The sequence below is a fragment of the Helicoverpa zea genome, chromosome 5 (assembly GCF_022581195.2).
Source record: "Helicoverpa zea isolate HzStark_Cry1AcR chromosome 5, ilHelZeax1.1, whole genome shotgun sequence".
Classification (NCBI taxonomy): domain Eukaryota; kingdom Metazoa; phylum Arthropoda; class Insecta; order Lepidoptera; family Noctuidae; genus Helicoverpa; species Helicoverpa zea.
In genome coordinates, this window is record NC_061456.1 from 2921765 (window position 1) to 2939566 (window position 17802).

The 17802-nt window shown below is 36.1% G+C and overlaps 2 protein-coding genes across 2 annotated transcripts in view; one reads left to right on the forward strand and one right to left on the reverse strand.

Moving 5' to 3' along the window:
* Positions 1-17802, reverse strand: part of LOC124630351 — a 53290-nt gene that overhangs the window by 34175 nt on the left and 1313 nt on the right. The window contains exon 2 of the mRNA XM_047164216.1: positions 1912-1975. The gene's annotated coding sequence lies outside the window, so the exon portion shown is untranslated. The remainder of the gene's footprint in view (positions 1-1911; positions 1976-17802) is intronic.
* LOC124630350 lies at positions 10847-12095 on the forward strand. Its single transcript, XM_047164215.1, has one exon. The coding sequence runs from the start codon at positions 10941-10943 to the stop codon at positions 12093-12095; it is 1155 nt and encodes a 384-aa protein (XP_047020171.1). The 5' UTR covers positions 10847-10940.

Consider the following 17802-nt stretch of genomic DNA (forward strand, 5'->3'; position numbering starts at 1 on the left):
TTCGCGTCCTCCAATTATTTGTCCTTGTGAAGACATTGATAAGAATTGTACATGATTCTAATCATACATTGAAGGTTTTATTGACCGTGGCAGCCATGTGTAATTAACTAGCATAACTTTTATTGTATTAAACCTTTTGACTATGACGAAGTCTACGACTGAATAAACGTTTGGCTCCAATGAGAAGTACCATTTATTTATTACCTATTCATAAAAAAACGTAATTTTTGATTCAGGTACTTCTACTTCGAAAGAATCAAATACCTACTGATTTAAAACAAATAAGATCAATTTCAAACTAAATTCAGCCAAAAAGATTAAGATAGATTTAGTAGGTAGAGAAATATAGCGATAGCATAGCGATTGCAAAGTCCAGTTTTTATCCAGCCAAATGGCCTTAACGAAGAAAATCTATGACGATATTCAATCTGAGAATCAATTTATTAATTCACTGTTAAACTGTTTTGCAAAAACCACAGAGTACAGATTCAAAAAAGGTCGTTAATATAAATTGCACCTTCTTTTAAAACTTGGTCGTGTTCGTGGTTTAAAATCTCTGAGCGTGTTTTATTATCACGATCAGTTTGCTACGCTTCCGCAATATTACACGGTTGCATCTAAGTTTTAAACTCTTAAATATTATAGGTTTTATTCCTTTCAATTTGTACAAAGTTAAAGCAGGATTTGTAAGATAAATCTTCTAGTCTAGTTTACTTTCTAAAGCAGCTTAAAAACTCTCCGTCATACAGCTTTCCAGAAAACTTTAATCAGATAAAGTGTTGTAAGCTGGAATTATTTAACAATATACGAATGATCGTTAACGATAAAATATAGCATCCTCTTTACTTCAATTGCTGCCCAATCCGGATGGTTGAACAAATGAGTCAAGTTCGAGAAGCACGTATTTTTACATGATCGATAAATTACGATGAGCCCATGTTGTCACTATTGTAAGAGTTTCGATTTACTTAAATGCTTTCAATGAATATGAACCTGTAAAGCATGACGGATTATTTACAAACCACAAATTGGCAACTAAAACCGCCATTGCATAATGTGGATTAATGTAAAGAGGTTCATGTTACGAGTTTTAAGTTCAATAGTGAAGTCTCATTTCAAATTACGAATATAGCAGATAATACCTACCTAATAATAACTGCAGAAGTCATGTCACATTTAAATATAGAACACCTAAATTCGGGCAATTTAAAAAAGAAGTGGAACAACTCCATGGTAATGTAGAACTTATTGTGGTATCTAAATAAATGTGCTTATATGATAAATTAGAAGCACGAATATTATATAGAGCAAAAGGGGGTAAACAAACCCGTGGCACATCACAGCCACAGACTGGTCCTAAGAACGACATGTGCGACAAGGATGGCTTCATTAAGGTAGAAAGAAAAAAAAAGAGGCCACCTTGTAGGAATCAGTGCGGTACCGCACAAACTGGACCCAACATCCTGCTGCGTCCTGCAGTACCAACGACGCAGCTGTACGTGTCCCGTCTACATCACACCACGACGGTGGAGCAGATCGTGGAGTATGTTCGGTGCAAGACCAACTGGACCTTGAGGGTGGCGAAGTTGGAGTCGCGCCACAATACGAACTTCAATTCGTTCATGGTGCGAGTTCCAACTCATAGCATCGACACATTCCTTAAGGAAGAGTTTTGGCCGAAGGGTGTCGCCTATCGGAGATTCCGAGGATGGCTACGCGACACCTCGCAGCGTAACACGACGCCGACACTTCGTGTGCATTAGTTTTAAGTTGTTTATATAAAATATGTATTAGTATATGATTTTTAATGTTATAATATTTATGTATAGTGTTTGCTATGGGCCTTGATGCCTGATTTAAATAAATAAATAAAATAAAATAAATAAATAAATATTTCTTACTGTTACCCACCTAGTAGGAAGAAGAAAGCGCACCACACTATTCTATTCTCTGCTATTCGTGTACAATCATGGACCTTGAACAAAAGATACAAATATCAACAGGTGCATCAAATAAATGCCAATTTAGATGCAATATTATAAAGTGATGACGTACATATTATCATATTAGATCACTGCATGAATCATTGTCTCGTAAATGTCGTTCAAGTAACATTTACCCATTACGATCTCGAGGAGTCTCAACGTCTCTAAATGGTATTTCATTTATTAAATAGGTGAAACCTCTTTTTCCAACACTATGTGATTGATACTTTACATAATCATTGGCTGTTGTTGAGAAGAAATATGAAACTTAGCTACTTTCATTGTTCATGACTTGCAGTATAAGAAGTGACAGAGCTGATTAGTTCTCTCACGTAGGTAAGAGTAATTTCACTGTGACCTGCCTTTATGCTGTTAGATTCACTTTTAGGCTACGAATTCTTAAATTGTACTTCATAATACGGTTCTGCTATTAACTGTTTATCTTTTACTGGTTAAGGGCCAGAAAGTTCTTAACTGACTCTTTAACAATCATCTCTATTATCATAAAAACAATTAAATAACAAGGTACACAATAAACCAAGAAATCAACGATCAATTTAAAAATAGTTAAATAATTTAATAACGTAATAAAATCACGTCATATTCCATCCAGCTACGTGATCTATTTTGTGCAATAGCTTTTTATTTACTCAGATACAGTTTGAGTGGTCCACTACCAATCTGTTCAAATTTTAGGTGTAATTTCTCAACCGGAGCGGTGAAAGGCGAAGCAAGGCCGAGCACACAATAGACTGAATTATAGCCGATACAAATAAGTACAACGCATACAGACAGACAGACCGGAAAGAGGCTTCCATTCATATAAACGAATACTTTGTTCTCTGCACTTCCAATAGAAATTCAAGTTAATCTAGATTTCGTTCGTGCGTTGGATAAAATCGGATTTAAATTCAATTTGTTCGTAAAAATTATTCGTGATAAAAATGTGGCCGCTGGCGGTGCACCTAATGTTATTGAACAATAATGTGCAGATTCAAGGTTGTTATCAAATTGAGAGACTTAAGTGGCTATAATGTACACATTGAGATGATTTCACAGTTTGCTAAAACACTTATCTGCCAATAATAGACTTTAAAGGATGAAAATGTTAGACGTAAGATAGGATTTACATTGATGCTCAGACATAATAAACATCAATAACTGATTTTACAGTTTCTTCTTGATTTAAGCAATGTTTTGTTTTACTTTCAAATCCAAAATGGCCGTTTTTTTAATGGGCAAATTAAAAATAAAGAGTTGTATCATCTTAGCGCCCTTGACCCGTAGGTTGCGGTTGCACGAATTCGTCTAGCGCAATGGTAGACGCCTTTTCAAATGATAAAACATGATTAACTAAGATATTTATAATGTCCTTAATCTTTTGATGACGGTTCATGTTAATAGCTGCTTTATGATCCTTAATGTAGTTAAGTTTACGTGATTAGTTTTAAGTATGTTTTTTCTTCATTTTCTAGCTGGTGAAGGTCAGCATTTAGCAGCATTAAAGTTTTAATTATACCTCTGTCATCAACACCAATTACGACCTAAGAAAACTTATATTATAAAGCCTTTTAATAATTGTTCTTTAAAGCTTTATCTTTAAAATGAAACCTAACCTCTTCCTCTTCCGTAACTTTATTATTATTTATCTCCCGCGCAAATCAGGTTTCGAAACACTGACTCGGAACAAAACACTGCCGTAATGGACCTTTGTACTGCATATACTGTGCATATCTCAAAAGATAATTTGCAAAAACCATGCGTATTTATATTTTATGGTAACTGGGCAATCAAAACATCTGTACTCAATATTCCAGTGATTAAAGCATGGAGTAAAAAGATCCGTTACGGCTGTTTTATGGGGCTCTTTAATTGTCCCATACAGCTGTTGGCTTTTATTGAATTTTGTATTTAATGATTTTGACCCATTCTTGCCCTCGTGATGTGATGCCGTTAATTAGATTGATACTCAATTACCTTTATATTTTTATATCTCTAGAAACTTTATGCCCGAAGAAACTTGTGTATTGACCCGAATATATACGATGAACATCCATTTATACGATTTTGGCTTGGTTGTAATAAGATTTATTTTCCTCATTTCACATGATGTTATGACTTGCTTGCTTGTTTGCAATATTAATTTCTGCAAAACATTGCAAGGAATCTTATTACAATATCAGATTTGTACCATATCATGAAACAATCAAAACATCGTTCGCATATTGTGGCAAAAACATCACTTTGCCCGCAATTTCATGCTCTGATAGTAATTACGACATTCTGACGGCTCACGAAGTTGCCTATATCGGATGACACACCATCCTAACTTACAAGTAAAGCATCCATAAAGTGTAATTTGGTAATTGACGAATATGTATCTAAAGTTCCGAATATTCCGTGCAACCTTTGGTAAATTAAGTCTGGCGAGGGATGTTCCCACGACTTTAAAAATCAAGGATAACTACTTTCTGCATCGTTTGAACCACAACGAGCGAGCGAGAGTTTTTCATGGCAGCTAACTTATACAGATTGTCGTGAACCAGTATCATTTGTCTTGGAACCAGTAATTTTATCTAATAGTTACAATTACTGTGAACTCCTACCTTCGCCCTACCATCCGTCACGACTTCAAATAAAACATTCTAACTTGAGCTCGTGACCACGACGCCCTAGTTTTTCGGTGGCTTTAACTTAATTCTTTCGGGTTTTCCGATAAATTATCACCTCTATTACGAAGCCAATATGGTTGGAAATCGAACGATCTTGGAATAGAACAGAAGTTTGGAATACAACGATTGTTTTACAGTAGCGTACCTGAGGGCTCGATAGTTGGTCCATTGCGTCTCGTGTTTTTCAATGGCAATCGTAAGTTTGTCTGTCGCTGGAGGCTTTGTGCACCTGATCCCGACGTAATGCAGCTTACATAACTAATTCGTGTTGCTTCCCATAGTTTAACAGGTTCTGGAGTTTAGAAAGTTTACAAGAGAATGGATCTAATTGAAGATGCTTCCTATTAGGAAGCTAAGTTGTTCTAAAAGCTCCGTTAAATTAAATAAAGTTATACCAAGGTTTCTTTTTTTAACTTAAATTTTTGTTTGCACGTTTGCCCAATAGATTTTAGGTATGCAAAATGTTTATCTCGTTTCACATCAAGAAAGTCAACGACTTTAGATAAGAATTTATCTAAAAGCACACAAGATTTACTACCCAATTTGGTATATGGCGCACGTACGCACAGGTTACACTATATCACAAATATTCACGGAATTATGGGCACTAACATTTTGGGAACAGCAGTTTCGTATTAATGAAAATATATGTGAACATACAAAGACTGCAAGAATAGCAAAACAATTGACGAATATAACATGACAATGATTTTATCAAGAACAATAGTAATGCTATTATTTGGATTAAAACTTTGTTCAATTTTTAACTTTACAATGCAAGTTTTAAGGATGAAAGTTGCAACAGCACCGTTCCAAATAATGCAGCATAGGATTGTGAGTTTCTAAACTGAAATGTCTTGAACAACGTGCTCCAGCGGAGTGTGACTATTTCGCAAGCAGTTTCTTAATATTATCAAGTAGGTAAGTACCTGACCTTATTATAGTTTATACAAATGTGTAAAAGTTGATGAATATGCATACGTTACTTCGCCTATAGTTCTACATTTGTTTCCATTTTCATCACTTTCAGCGACGCGTTTGGGAATGATAAAATGAAGATGTTTTTCGCTCGACGCGGGAACAAATTGAGGAAACTCATGGTTGTTACGTGTGGAAGCAATGATGTGACAAATGTGTCACTTTCACCTTACTTTTGGATCAGATAAAATAATATTTTTCTACTGCAAATAAAAAAACTGCAAATAAAGATTCTTATTCTTATTCTTATTCTCTGTTCCGGAGAAATTTTCTTTGAGCTCATGCGAACTTTATTTTCTTTATAAACAGAATTATCTCGCTACATTTTTATTTTGCCAATTCTTGTAAATCATTTTTGTTTTGTAGCTTTTAATGTTAATTTAAAACATCATAGATCTGTGTACTACGGCCATTATAATAAGTAATTACATTTACATTTCTCCAGTTGGACGCTGCCGTTAAATATCAGATCAAGATTATTTTAATGGCGCCTTCTCAATTATTCATGAGAACATGAATTTATCTGTAGCAAGCGAAGTCGCTTGTTAAATTTTATTTTCAATACTTTAATGCAAATCATTAAAGTAATGTAAACTGAAAGTGAATATAAAATTCAATGAATAATTGTCATGTAATGTTTATTTATGCCTATTATGATTTAGGAGATAGGACTTGAATCAAATTAAGTTGTAGGCAAAATCAAAAAGAGAGTAAAAAATAGGTTACATCTCTTAATAAATATAATATAAACCGTCATCCTCTACATGCATTGATATGCCACAGCGATGTATAGGAGAGTTTCATATTCATCTGCGTTCGCCTCAGGGCTGTTTAGCAAACCAACAGTCTGTACATATGAGCTAAGTTATTTGGAACTCCTAACGCACAAGCCTTGGGCGTTGTCTACCAAAGCCTTCGTCCAAAAAGTTTGCAATACACAAGTTTTAAAGAGAAATCTCTAAAATAGGACGCTAAGCAACATTCTTGTCAACATAATTCAGACATCTAAAGCCCATAAATACAAGACAGGCGTTACTAAAGGATCTAAAAAGATCCGATGCACGGCCACGTTAATCTTCCAATACGATTCAAAGCAAACTCGTTTTTGTGAGCTCACAATACCGTCACACATAGCCTGTATCGTGTCAAACGTCTTGTCTATGCCGTGCGGTACAATGGAGGCGAGATCGTCTGAACTTTGGCACGAAACATCAAGGAAAACCGGTCAAGATAAAATTATTATCTTAATTAATGCCTTCGGGCTTGCAACTGCGATATTGATCAAACTTATTTCTGTTTTTTCTTGTATGATGCTGCTATTGGCAGTAAAGCTGCGAAATTATTGGCACCTGGCGATTGAAGATTAGTTTTTGGTTCAGTTTGATCGGTACTTGTATTAATAATTATTATTAACTAGCTTTTACCCGCAGCTTCGCTTCCGTGAACTGACTCTACCCTATCCTACCCTACTCTACCCAACTCGCCCCTACTATACCCTATTTTTTTTCTTTATAAGAACCTTCTTCTGACAATAACAAATACAACACAAAAAGAATTTTACCAACACATTTAACGATTCATTTTTATATTATAGATTTCTCAGTAATTTTGACAACAAAAAGATGGAGATATGGGGTCATAACATTTTTCAACAGCCGGAATAGAATCAATTGATCAATCAATTGCTGAGAGATTAACAGCAATAAATCACTCTGGCAACATAGGGGATCAGTATATTCAAGACAAAACATTCTCATACAGCCATGTTTGCTCACAGACCCTCCAAGCAAACACTACTCACTGTAAAATAAAACTATCATTTTTCATTTTAAAGGGGTTGTTTTTCTTCTCAGCTTTAAGCGAACCCCTCTTATTGTTCAACCCAAAGCTATCCAGATCTATATAAATGTTACCTCCTTTGTTTTGTCCGGTTGCATCCCTTCCTTTACCTTTGACAATTTTCCTTTCCTTGTGTGGCGTTTCGTGTATCCTTCTCAAGTCCCCAACAATTCGAGGTCTCTGTTTCTTATAAGCTTCTTATTGTATTTGTTGTTGAACACAGGCTTGAGTTCACATGTATTCTTATACGTGACATAAAGACTAACCTTGCAACTCCTATTGTTTTCATAACCGGTTCTAATGTAGACGAGAACTGATGTGGCTAATTCAATTTTTGTTGCAAACCAGCCTTTTGGCGGTTAAGTTTTGTTTCCAATTTTTTACGCGCTTTTTTTGTGTATTAAGGTTACATGATCAATTGGTTTGTTGAACCTTCAGATATCCGTATAAGGATTGTGGATTTTATAGTTTTTTTATTAATTTAACACTTCTAGTAATCGATATCTACTTATCACTTTGTTTAAACAGCCGTCGTTAAATAAATCTTTTCTCCTATATTTTTTTTTTATCGTCAACATAGCTTAGGGCTACAAAACACCACACTCACAAAAAAAAAGAAAAGAGACACAAATCCAAACATTTTCAAACCAAGCAAATACACACAACGATTCTTCAATCGATTTGCAATCACAAAAGAGCTAGATTATTCTCTTCGGAATGCATGCAAAAACATTCATTCGCGCCAGACTGCTGCAATACCAGACGTTTCAGTTCAACGAGCACCTTTCAATAAGTCAAGCGATTAATGAAACGCTGAACTCGTCCTCACAGTTCAGACCTTAATCGGAACTTTTTCTTGCTTTTATATCATCCATCAAATGCAAATGGAACGGAAAAAGTTAACGCAAGAACTTTGGAAAACGTAAATGCAGTCGGATTAAATTCGCAAATTACTGCTAATGGAGGTTAAAACCTAAAGTTTTAAAGAAAAATCAACAAACAAGGGGACGATAAAACTGAATTTCGAAGTTATTCTTTTTATTTCACACCTTATTGCGAAACTTGTGTTTCAAGTGAAACAGAGACAGAGTCTACCTGAGACAGCTGCATAAACAACAAAAACACACATGAGGTGTCACTCAACAGGCTGCCGACTTCAGCCAACTGCGTCAAGTTACCAACAAATAAGTAAAATAAAAGTGATTGGAAAACGAAACGAGACTGTCGTTGTAACTCGACTCCTTCATATCGGGCCCGAGTTACAGAAATCAGAGCACTTGAATGCCGCGTTCCGATGGATCATGTTACAGTGAATCGTTTTTCTAAGTCTTCACGTTCGATTTCTCGGTGACCGCAAGTTTTTGGATGACCTTGCGCTTTTCCTTGTCCATTTGACATACGCCTACGTGCTTGCATACAGGCATGCTCTGTTTTATTAAAATGTTTGGCCAGTTCTGCTGAATACTTTATCATGTTAGGTTGTTTCTCTATCGCATCAAGAACTGCACTGTGATTGCATGTCATTTTGTCATTACTGTCTGCCTTTCTACTCCATCTGTCTTAATAAATCACTGCATGATTAATTCTTCAATCCGTTTGCCGTTACTTAGTTTTTAAGCACCAACATTTTAATGCTATGTTACATCTCTGGTCCATCTGTTATTTCTTAATCTGCTGTAGAATCATTGAGTGTTATCACATTTTTTGTGTCCCCTACCGTTACTCCAGTTAGTCACGGCAGAGTGCTCATAAAAATTGCATCGCTTGAAGCGCTGACCCACCAAATGTCAATTTGTGACAACAAGGCAGAAGTGGCTAGCAAGCTGAAATTGTTGTTCCCTATGTAGCTATGTGACAGAAAACTTTTCATGAATATTAATATCAAAGCACTTAGTGGATAGATTTTTGCATGGAACTCAATTCTGTTGGTATGTTTTGGCCGCATTCAATCAAATATGTAACAGTGTGTACCTATTGATTTCTACCTACCTACGTACCTATTCTATTTCATTAAAATATCACAATCAGAAAAACTCTCCTGACTTACAGACTTTCTCGAGCATTTCCTTCGCTTTCTTTATTCATAGTAAAACTAACGGGATTTAAAATACATTATGTATTAATACCATATTGAACTACCAACGTCAGACAATAATAAAAACCGATGAAGTTTTATTTTTCGCGATTGTCTATGTGCTAAGTGTGGTTTTTACACACCATGAGCCAACAGCGCGGGAAAATATTTTACAAATTATATAATTACCTAATTAACTCAGATTTGAGCATGATATAATTAATTAACATTTTTCATTCGTCCATTCCATTGACTTTATATCAAAGTAAATCTATTTTAGCTGACTGCGGGTAATCATATGAGAAATGGGTCAAATGTAAATAGGGTCAAACGTATGGGGTGAGTTTCCGTGACCAATACGCCGTGACAGGCCCCACGGCGTATTATAAATAATTTATTTAATCTATGCTCGGCGAAAAATGGGCGGGAACTTTATATGTCATTATTTTTTGTCATGTTGGTAGATGGCCGCGATAGGTACGTTAATTTAATTGAAATATTTTTAATTATATAGTTGATTATAATTCATTATGATGCGCAATATTAGGAAATTACATTATATGGGGTCACCGGCCATCCCAATTACTTTAGATATTATGCTAAAAAATGTGTTGGTAATTAAAGCTCTTCCTACAGTGTATATAAATTTAATTAACCATCATTTCAATGTTCTTTATGGCATAATAATGTTATGTTGAAGTACAAATGGTAAAATTGAAAATCTGAACGAAATATCGGGCTTCTTCTTCAATCTTAATGAAAATGTGAAATAATGAAAGTATAATAAGTAGGCAAATAAAGTAAAAGTTTCACTAAACTATATGCAAAAGAAAATTAAACGCATTGATCGATTTAATAATAACGATGGCGATAAATCGAGAATCGATTAATCGCTTCACCAAGCGTACGGTATTGGACTTGCGTTTTTTATTGACATTGTTTCGAGTTTGTCTAAGTACCGTAACTGCACTGAAGTCTAATCGAGTATCGGGTCTGCAAAGACAGGTTGGATAGACATGAATCGAGATAATGCAGGTAAATAGTAAAAATCGTCGTCATTCTCAAGAGTCGATCCTGATTCACAGCAAGCAGCTGACTCACCGGTCTGTGTATCTATAAGCTGTGCAGCGAGTGAGTCACCGGCGAGCGAGTCCTCAAGTCACCACGCCGCGTTACCGTCCTGCCCTTGTGTTTAAAACAATGCGGAGTGGACGCAAACCAGCGCGTTAGCCGCAGCGGTAACCTGGTGACTTGGGACCGGTTTGGTCTGTCTCAGATACAAGTTTGCAGCATCTCGCGTTCATTCGTTGACATCGGACGCGTTTGCACTGTTCGCAGAAATTATTTTAATTTCGTGCCGAGCGCGGCGTCAGCCGCCGCTAAGTCGATACCATGCGTTCGGAAGAACTCGTGGCGAACGAGGTCCTGGCGTTCCTACAGTACCAGCTGGACGTCATGGATGAGGTCAGTGTGACGCAGATTTGCACCTCAAACTTCACCGAGGAGGAGATACGCAGCGCAAAGAAGCTGTTGTACGAGTCGCTGCAAATGGCAGACCGAATGCCGACCCGCAGGCGAGATGAAAAGGGAGAGAGGAGTCTCCAAGACACTATAAGGCTGTTGAAGGAGACCGACCCGGACGACGTGCCAACGTTCGTGGCAAAGGACTTGCGGAAGCTGCCCCCGGTCACTTTCGATCACGTCGACGTCACCAGGCTGTTAAAGGACATCACGAGTATGAGGTCCAGCCTGGTCGAGCTGCAATTGAAGCTGGAGGCATCACAATCCACCATCTGTGATCTACGTAGCGAGGTAGCAGAATTGCGAAACTCTGTATGTAGGTCACACGCGCATGCCAACAGCGACAACACACGCCACGGACAGGTCAACGCATCGCCGCAGTGCGCCGAGTCAGCAAAATTGCACTCGTCGCCTGCCGTCGCCACTACTAGCGATGCGTCACCGTGCCCCGCCCTCCCCGCGTCCCCTGCCTTCGGGACGCCGACGAATGTAAGCACGTCTAGGCTTGGACGTGTTTACTCGGATGCCGTAAAGCGAGATCCCGTCCAACGGCCACCTAAAGCTACTGTGGCGATACAAAATCAGCCCGAAGGAACCCGAGGTACGGTACAATCTGTACCATGTAAAGGGAAAGCTGATGCAGATGGTTTCGTCAAGGTGGAAAGAAGGAAGAAGAAGCCATCTAGCCGAAATCAATGCGGAACTGCGTTGACTGGTCCGAACATGCTGCTGCGCCCCGCAATACCGACGACGCAGCTGTATGTTTCGCGTTTACATCACTCCACGAAGGTCGAGGAGATCGTGGAGTATATACGAGTCAAGACGAACTGGACCTTAAGAGTCGAGAGGTTGGAGCCCAGACACAACACAAATTTCAAATCGTTTGTGGTACGTGTGCCGACTCAGCATCTCGACATGTTCCAAGAAGCGTTTTGGCCGAAAGGTGTCGTTTTCCGGCGGTTCCGCGGGAGGCTACGCGACACCACGCAGTGCAACACGACACCGCCTATTCGTGTTAACAAATAGAAATTGTTTTGCTGATTATTGTTATTTTATATGTATTAGTTTATAAGTATTGCAATATTAAATTATGTATGTATTGTACTTTCTATGGGCCCTAGTTGCCTGAGGTAAACAAATAAATAAATAAATAAAAAATAAAAAAATAAAAATAAATAAATATCGGTAATATGTTGCGCCAGTGCTAACGTTTCGAGTTTTGTGCAACTTTGTATCCTTATTGGTTCGATTTTGAGGTCTAAATGATCGGTTTGTGGACCGCAATGGCGCCTAAACTGCGGTTGTCATAACTGCAAAATATGGAGTTGCGAAGTTTCATGTAAACGCGAATGAGATGCATGATTGAATTTGAACTGAGAATGGAACGTTAGTAACGGCTTTTTCATTTGAAATTGTATGACAGAAAAATTGAGAAGACAAGAGGTTCGCATTGCTAATTTGCTTTACTTTCAAGACAAATGTATTTCGTTCAGAGACAGATTCAGACCCGATAGCAAAAAAAAATGTTTCAAAACAATCAAATTAAAAATCTTTTGCACACGTCGCTAAAGACGTAAAATAAAGTTGCGAAAACCTTGTAAATAAGTTTAGTATGAGAACAAAAACTTGATACATATCTGAACGATCTCTTGCGCAGACCATAGACACAGTTCTGGCGTCGCATAAGGAAAGTGCAAGGCGTAGGCGAAACGAGTGGGAAGGTTGTAAAGTTCATCGTATTAAATATATTAGATATCACTATATTTGTACTCTAGTTTTTTATATTTTACCTACGTGCTTAGCATAATTATTTGATTGATATCTATTGTTTTTTTTTGCAGCTTCGCTCCAATTTGTCTTCGAATTTGGACAATCCTAAGCCGTTTCGCATACTTACATGTGCATTTTTATTACCCTTTATATTATCAATTTTACCTGGAAGAGCCTAAATTACATAATTGAAACACTTGATGATATAATTTGACTATTTATTTTTTTAGATTTGTGCATGTTTAAATGTCAGATTACTGTATATAATCATTTGGTTTATTGCATTTTATTACAGTTAACTATTAAATTACTTGATTCGCATGACCACCGAGAAACAACCAAAAAGTATCATTGTGCTTGCCAATGTCGATAAAATAAATTGCAAACTGATACCAGTGTAAATGTATTTCGCACTTATTTGAGTATCAAATGTCAGGGTTTATTGCAAATTGGCTTCAACTAGACTTAAATTGACGCTAAGATATTATTAGGTATTGAGGTACACTGTTATCAAATCATTAAACCGTGTATTTTAGATTTTCCACCTGATCAGGCACGTAGTTTTTTTTAATCTTAACATTTGAATAAATTCTACTTTACAAAGATCCTCCATTCTAAATCCCTCTGCACCCCATAGATATCAAAAGCTTCTGTTTCCACAGACATTTCAAATTAAGAACCCGTATTTAAAAAAGGAACACATTAAAAAAACTGTCATAAAGTTGACAAAGAAAACAATCATCCTTCATGAAGCACAGAGTAAAAAAATCTCGACTCACGGAATAATGACGTGGGCCCATTTGAGTCACATGTATGCCGCGTGCATATGCACAAACAAGTTCTATGACACGACTGTTTTTGTCATAAACCATTATGTTGTGGATCGATCCTCGGGCGATAACAGTATAGTAGTAATAGATCGGGTATTAGATAGATAAAGGGTGATTAGTTGGTGGCTAGTTATCATGTTGTTTTGCGAAAAGCCTGCATCGAATTCTCTACCTAGAACTAAAACGACAATAGAAGTCTGATACTAAAAGTACTGTCAGATATGTACATTGATGATATAAAAATAGAGAAAATATACATATGTACAAAAAAAATAATCAAAGAATTTACTTTGTTTCGTAGACGTTCGTTCTACGCTCCATCCTACCTGTAAACGTAGAGTAAACTTTTTATTTACACAGTTGAGAATCTCAGTCAGGAGCGAGAGGATACAAGTATGTCTACAAGCTCAAAGTTCGTAATTAAATACCGATTCCCTCACATACTCGATAGATTGCTATCACGTTTGTTGAAAACTTCGCCGGAAAATGTTTCAGTAACTGAATCGCGCGAGGAAAATGTTGTCTTACAGAACGTGAATTTAATGAGATAAGTATCACCCAATATTACAAAATGATTTTTGGCAAAAAAAATTCCACCGTGACTTTTGGGCCAGCGAAGTGGCTGTTATAATTATCATGCGATTACTACCAAATGCTGAAAATTCGTGACGAAATTTCAGCATATAGGTGTGCAGACCCCTGGCGTACCCAGGGTGGGCCACTAGTACGATTAACTAAGTAACTACTTAATTAGCTAACTGTTTTTAATACATTTTAGTACTAGTAGTAAAACTCCTATAACATTAAACGTTTAAGCGTGAGAATTACGAATCCTTCTCACGCCGAACACCAATAACGTGTAGGTAATCGATACATTTGGGCAAATCTCTTAATAAGGGAGCAGGCCCAGGCTACAAGCCACAAATCTCCCAGTTAATATGACTGCAACAACACTCGGTAAACAAATGGCCGACCCTACAGTTACCCTCGTAACGAGGCAATATTTACGACGCACTACAGCTTCGGAAAACTGCGGTAACTGACAAAGTATGAGTGCTTAGGGACTTACGATGCTACTCTGTAATTTTTCATAGATATTTTAGCAAGACTTTTGTATAAAATATGTAGAAACTTGTACTTTATTTGCTGTGTTTCAAAGAAAAAGTTGTATGTACAAATTAAATTAAATACATCGATAAATAAAAATAAGTTATGTTGCAAGTTGTGTCATTTTAACTGCATCAGGAAACAATAATAATAAAATTGGTCTTGAATTACCAAAAACACTTTTAAAATATATATAGTACACAATTGATTTAAGCAGAATCATATGTTAATAAATAATTCATAATAATTCATATGTTATTAATTAATAATTATAACTCAAATTCCTTTTCCATTTAATAAAATCATAGTTAATTCTATCTATCAGGATTTCGAAGCTAACCGTCAATTAGATAACCTCTTTCCGTTCGGAAACGGTTTAAAGATAATTACGTATCTGCCACAAGCTCCTGTGAGTGATAAATGATATCTTATCTTCCTTGTAAGGATTCAGATTAATAAAAAATACGGCTGCCTGAATTGATAAGGGATAATCGTACATTTAACTTTACTATTTAACTGGCATATGTTTTCTAACAGTTTATTCCCAAATCTGCTAGGATCGGCTTCAATTCGAAGCGATTGCTTACCAGTCCTCCACAACCCAGTTATCATGTAAAACCTACCTATAATATTCCTTGCCGAATTTTCAGACTTTCAGTCTTTTTAAACGGTCCAGAAGCAACAAACAAATCCAATTCCTTATGCTCTGCACTCTATGATCTCTACGTTTCATAACAGGACTTTTAAATGACGAAACTACTAATATCAATCGAATCCAACACCATTAATTAGGCTTTGACTGAAGAATCTGAGTCTTCAGTCAAAGCCTAAGATGTCACCGCTTATTCGATATTTTGATAGTGATTATATAGTACAAAAATCGTTTTCTTAGGATAGGCAATTGTTAGTATTAATATACCCATATCCTTGAAAAGAAAAAATATACCTAGTAGCTTGGTTATAAATACTATATTAAGTAGGTATATACTTCCCGGAATGACATCAAGAACATTTTAGATGAATATATTATTACTTAGAGGATCTCCTCAGAATTATGTTTACATCGATTAATATATAAATATGTATGTTAATGTGTGCGTTTCTATTCTCATCGTGTTGTTTATAGTTTGTAATAACCGCGTAATTGTTATTTGCAAAATAAATGTTTAAATAATATCTATTGAGTCGGCATACAAAATATTGAAAAGTCACTGCGTACCTATATGCTACCAGAAATAAGCTTAAGTTTTCATTTAAATTCAGAATCAGATTCTGTCAGGTAATGAAAATCATCAAAATCCAATTATCCCTTTTTCCCTAACCAGATAAAAGTACCTAGAGGGGAATGACATCCATTGATTTCAGCATTTCATGTTCTAGAATTTGTAAAAAATCTTCTAAACGTTGTTCTAATGGCGTTATAATGTTTTCCGTTGTAGTTCCGACTGATTGGTATTCACGGCTGATCGTGTATTACCATGAACGAGTGTCAGTCGGTCTGTGTGTGTCAACGAACTAATTGGCAAACAAAGGACACGATGCTAATCAATGACGAGCTTGCAATTTTTTTTTAATATCGCACCTTTTTATGCAGAACCTTTATGGTAGCGGCCGTTTGCTTTATTTTTTTCTGATTACACAATCAATAAAGAACAGCTTTTAATAAAAGTGATTTGTAAATGTTCTTTTTTAAGTTTATCCCGATAATAATAAAATGTTTGTCCGTTTAAAATGCAAATCTCCGATTATCCGAAACAGCTACTAAACTGATCAAAAGGGTGATTTATGAAGACATTCTGAAACTTTGACATTTCCTACCTAACTCATATGATCCGTGAATGAAAACTGTAAGAAACGCGCTGAAGGAAGTGGCTCTTTGACGCGGAAAAATTAATCAAGAACAAAGTATCTCTTGACTATACATTTAGCACGATCTTATTGATGTTAGTTTATAAATAATCCTTTTTTATTCTTTATAAATATATATTTTTATCACCGATACTGGAACTATAATCCTGATGAAATTACAAAGATGAAGCGAAGTGATAAATCGCAAAAATCTAGACACACGGCAGTGTGTCCGCCAAGTTCGAGCAAAAAAAGCGACACACCGGCCGTGGGTTATATTACACGAACCATTTCGGGCCAAATTCGACCCCCCTGTAACTCAAAATCTATTTTATTTACGCATATCAAATTTCTAGTATCTATTGAGACCCCCTCACTTATCTAAAATACAAAATTTCATTAATATACCTATTGTAGGTCTTGAGATATTGACGTCAGAAAATCGCTATTTTTACTATACACTCACTGACTGACTGATTCACTGACTCACTCATCAAAAACCTAGACCACTTCCAATGGTCGTATTGACTTGAAATTTGGCATGGAGGTAGGTCTTTATGTCAAGGTAAAGGGAAAAATCTGAAAATGGCCAAGTGTGAGTCGGTTTCAAAATAATGAAGGTGTTTATACCCGGTGTAAATTTATACCCTTAAGGAACTAAAACGAACTAAATTTATCTATATTTATATAATATATCTTCGAATGGTTTGTATTTAGTTTAGTTAGAAGTAAAATAGTGTAGTTAGAAGTAAAATAAAAATCTGAAAACGGCCAAGTGTGAATCACTTTCGAAAATAACGAATGTGTAACTTTGATCCACGAACATAATATATGATAACATGTCATGTCAGTCAGTTGGTAAATCTAGTCCATTTAGTTAATCTAGTTCATTTCTTTGTAAGAAACATAGTGCATATTAAAAAATCTAAAAGATAGTATAAATGAGACATTCCTTTAACTAACTTCATCATAAGAAAAAAATAAAATAAACAACCTTACAAAAATAAATGAAATCCCACCCAAAACAAAAATGTGAAAGACTGCCAAGTTCGATAATATGGGAATGCTTCGCCTATAAAAGAAGTGAGATCTGAATAAGTACCAAGTTCCATACACATACCTCAGTTAAAAATAGTTACTTTTTAATGATGTTACTTGGCAAGTTTTAATAGAAAATT

What these genes read in the sequence shown, in the direction of transcription:
- LOC124630350 (XM_047164215.1), top strand. Translation starts at nt 10,941, where the DNA reads ATGCGTTCGGAAGAACTCGTGGCGAACGAGGTCCTGGCGTTCCTACAG.